Source organism: Penaeus japonicus, unplaced genomic scaffold (genome assembly GCF_977035675.1).
Source record: "Penaeus japonicus unplaced genomic scaffold, GWHDUDI00000001_assembly GWHDUDI00000008, whole genome shotgun sequence".
NCBI classification, from domain to species: Eukaryota; Metazoa; Arthropoda; class Malacostraca; order Decapoda; family Penaeidae; genus Penaeus; species Penaeus japonicus.
In genome coordinates this window covers 11,392,544-11,395,043 of record NW_028234410.1, presented here as the reverse complement: position 1 = coordinate 11,395,043, position 2,500 = coordinate 11,392,544, and the positions used below count along the sequence as shown (strand labels likewise).

The 2,500-nt window shown below is 37.2% G+C and overlaps 1 protein-coding gene across 2 annotated transcripts in view; it reads right to left on the bottom strand.

Annotated features, from left to right (window-relative positions):
• The window catches only part of LOC122246241 (uncharacterized), a 247,692-nt gene that overhangs the window by 168,490 nt on the left and 76,702 nt on the right, over positions 1–2,500 (bottom strand). For both annotated transcript variants that reach the window (XM_086539082.1, XM_086539081.1), the window contains one exon: positions 2,384–2,500. This exon is cut by the window's right edge and continues 128 nt beyond it. In XM_086539082.1, coding sequence (XP_086395208.1) covers positions 2,384–2,500 — 117 coding nt within the window. The remainder of the gene's footprint in view (positions 1–2,383) is intronic.

Here is a 2,500-nt window from a genome sequence, read left to right as displayed (position 1 = left end):
ACACACACGACAATCTCCAAACGCTGTCTAGCCGATCTTACGGAATTAAGAGCAATCGTCCTGGAGCCGTCCCCAGCAAGAGACGCGACGCGATACGAGACAAGGCCAGATGAACAGCCTTGCAGTCTTATCTCTTGCATAATCTCGGCGGATGTACCAGCTCTCCGAGTCTCTATTTACGCTCGTGTGGTTATTCCCTTCGCGAGACTAATCGTGCAGGGAGATGAAAGAATGTTCGAAGATTCGTTGAGTGTTTGGCAAGCGCGTTCATATATCGTGGATTTATTGTTATGGGATGATATGACACTTGCTTGGAGGACACAGGAGTCGTAAAACGCGTTGTGACACGTTCTTCGCTCGCTCTGATTCGCTCGTTTCTCTCTCTCGTTCGTGGAATTAAGACGCGCTCGGAAGCTGTTCGGACATCGCCTCGGGCACAGATCTCGTTTCCCTCCACCCTTCGTTGTTGATTAGATGTGATACTGTTTCTTTCGGAGACAAAGTATGTGTGTCCCAAATACTCGCGAGGTTTTATTTATGTGAGAGAGGATAAAGTGTGGAGTGTTGGATGGTCTATGGTTCGGGGAAATGGAGTTTGGTGGTCATTCATCTATGGAAATGTTTATTTATTATCCTCATCGTTAACTTAATCTTGTACATGTCCTGGTTCTTGCTGATAAGGACCACACACACACACACACACACGTGCTTACACAGTCATACACATACACATACAAACAAACAAACACACGCACACACAACCAACACACACACACACACGCACATACACACACACACACACACACACACACATACACACAAACACACGAACACACACACACACACACACACACACACACAAACACACACACACACAAGCACAACTACAACCATCCACCTGTCATATATACAAAAAATAAGCGTAGAAAAAGCAAGTCTCCCACGCCCCGCCCCCTTCCCCACCTAAATTCCCTTCGGTCCTCCTAAGACATGACGTTTACACCTGTTTACGGCCCAAGAGTTGCGTTGAGGAAAGGGGGGGAGGGGGGAGGAGGGGGGGGGGGGAAATCGCACCAAAAATACTGTGGACATGATTTTCCTCTCTCCAGACGGCCTTTTGGTTCTTTTCTTGGTTTTATTCGGCTATTCCTTTTGTTCGCTTTGTTTCTCCGTTTTGTTTGTGCTCAAGGAAGGGTAGGAGGGAAATATATGGAAGACGCTTAAAAGACTTATCCAGGAAATATCTATCTAGGAAAATCTTATTCTAGGATATACCTTTAAGGTATATTTATCAAGAAGAAAATACCTTATGATCTTATGATTATGTACAAGAAAATACTTTTAAAATACTTTTAAACAACCTTTATCACTTAGGAGATAAATTTTTCATTTCTTTTTATTTCTAAGCTATTTTGAAAAATAGATTACCTAGTATGTTATAGAAATCATAATTGTTATTATCGTAATTCTGTTTTCATTGATATCGCTCTCAGTTGTTTAGTCTGCATGCGAGTCTTAAAAAAATGATAAAAAAAATGATAAAAAAAACAAAAAGAAAGAAAGAAAATGAAGAAAAACTATTCAAATCGAACATAATATTACACATTAATTTTCGATGAAAATTCTTTGCACGTTCGTCTTGCATCCACCTCGCCACTTTATCGTAAGGGCTTTGTGCGCAAACGTATACAACGGATAATGGCCTTAAAGACAAGCAACACTTCCAGCTCTTGCTAGGCTTAGGGGATGTGGAGAATGTGTGTTTTTTCGTACCTCACGATGCAAGCTTAATCAAGTTGCAAGCTAATACCCACTTCGTTAATCTTATGAAGTAAATTAGAGGGAAAGCTTAAATGAAGCCTATTTGAGTGTATGTGTATATGTATATATGTGTGTATATGTATATATATATATATATATATATATATATATATATATATATATGTATATATATACATATATATATATATATATATATATATATATATATATATTATATGTATATATACATATATATATGTATATATACATACATATATACATATATGTATATGTATTCATATATATATACATACATACATTTATATATACACATAAATATATGTATATATAATATATATATATATATATATATATATATATTATATATATAATATATATATATATGCATATATATATATATATATAATATATATATATATGCATATAAATATATATATATAATATATATATATATATATATTATATATATATATATATATATATATATATATATATATATATATGCATCAAAGTACGTATGTATGTATATATGCATATACACGCATGAACGGTCGGACAAACAAACCCAAGATCCCACACACGTAAAGCAAAAGGCACTTACCTCGACGAGTGCCACGACGGAGGTGGGTGGCACCGCGGGCTGTATGGGGAAAGGCCCGGTGATGATGCCCGGCGTCCCAGGGCGTGTGGGCGCGGGGGTGTGCAGGGGCGTAGGCAC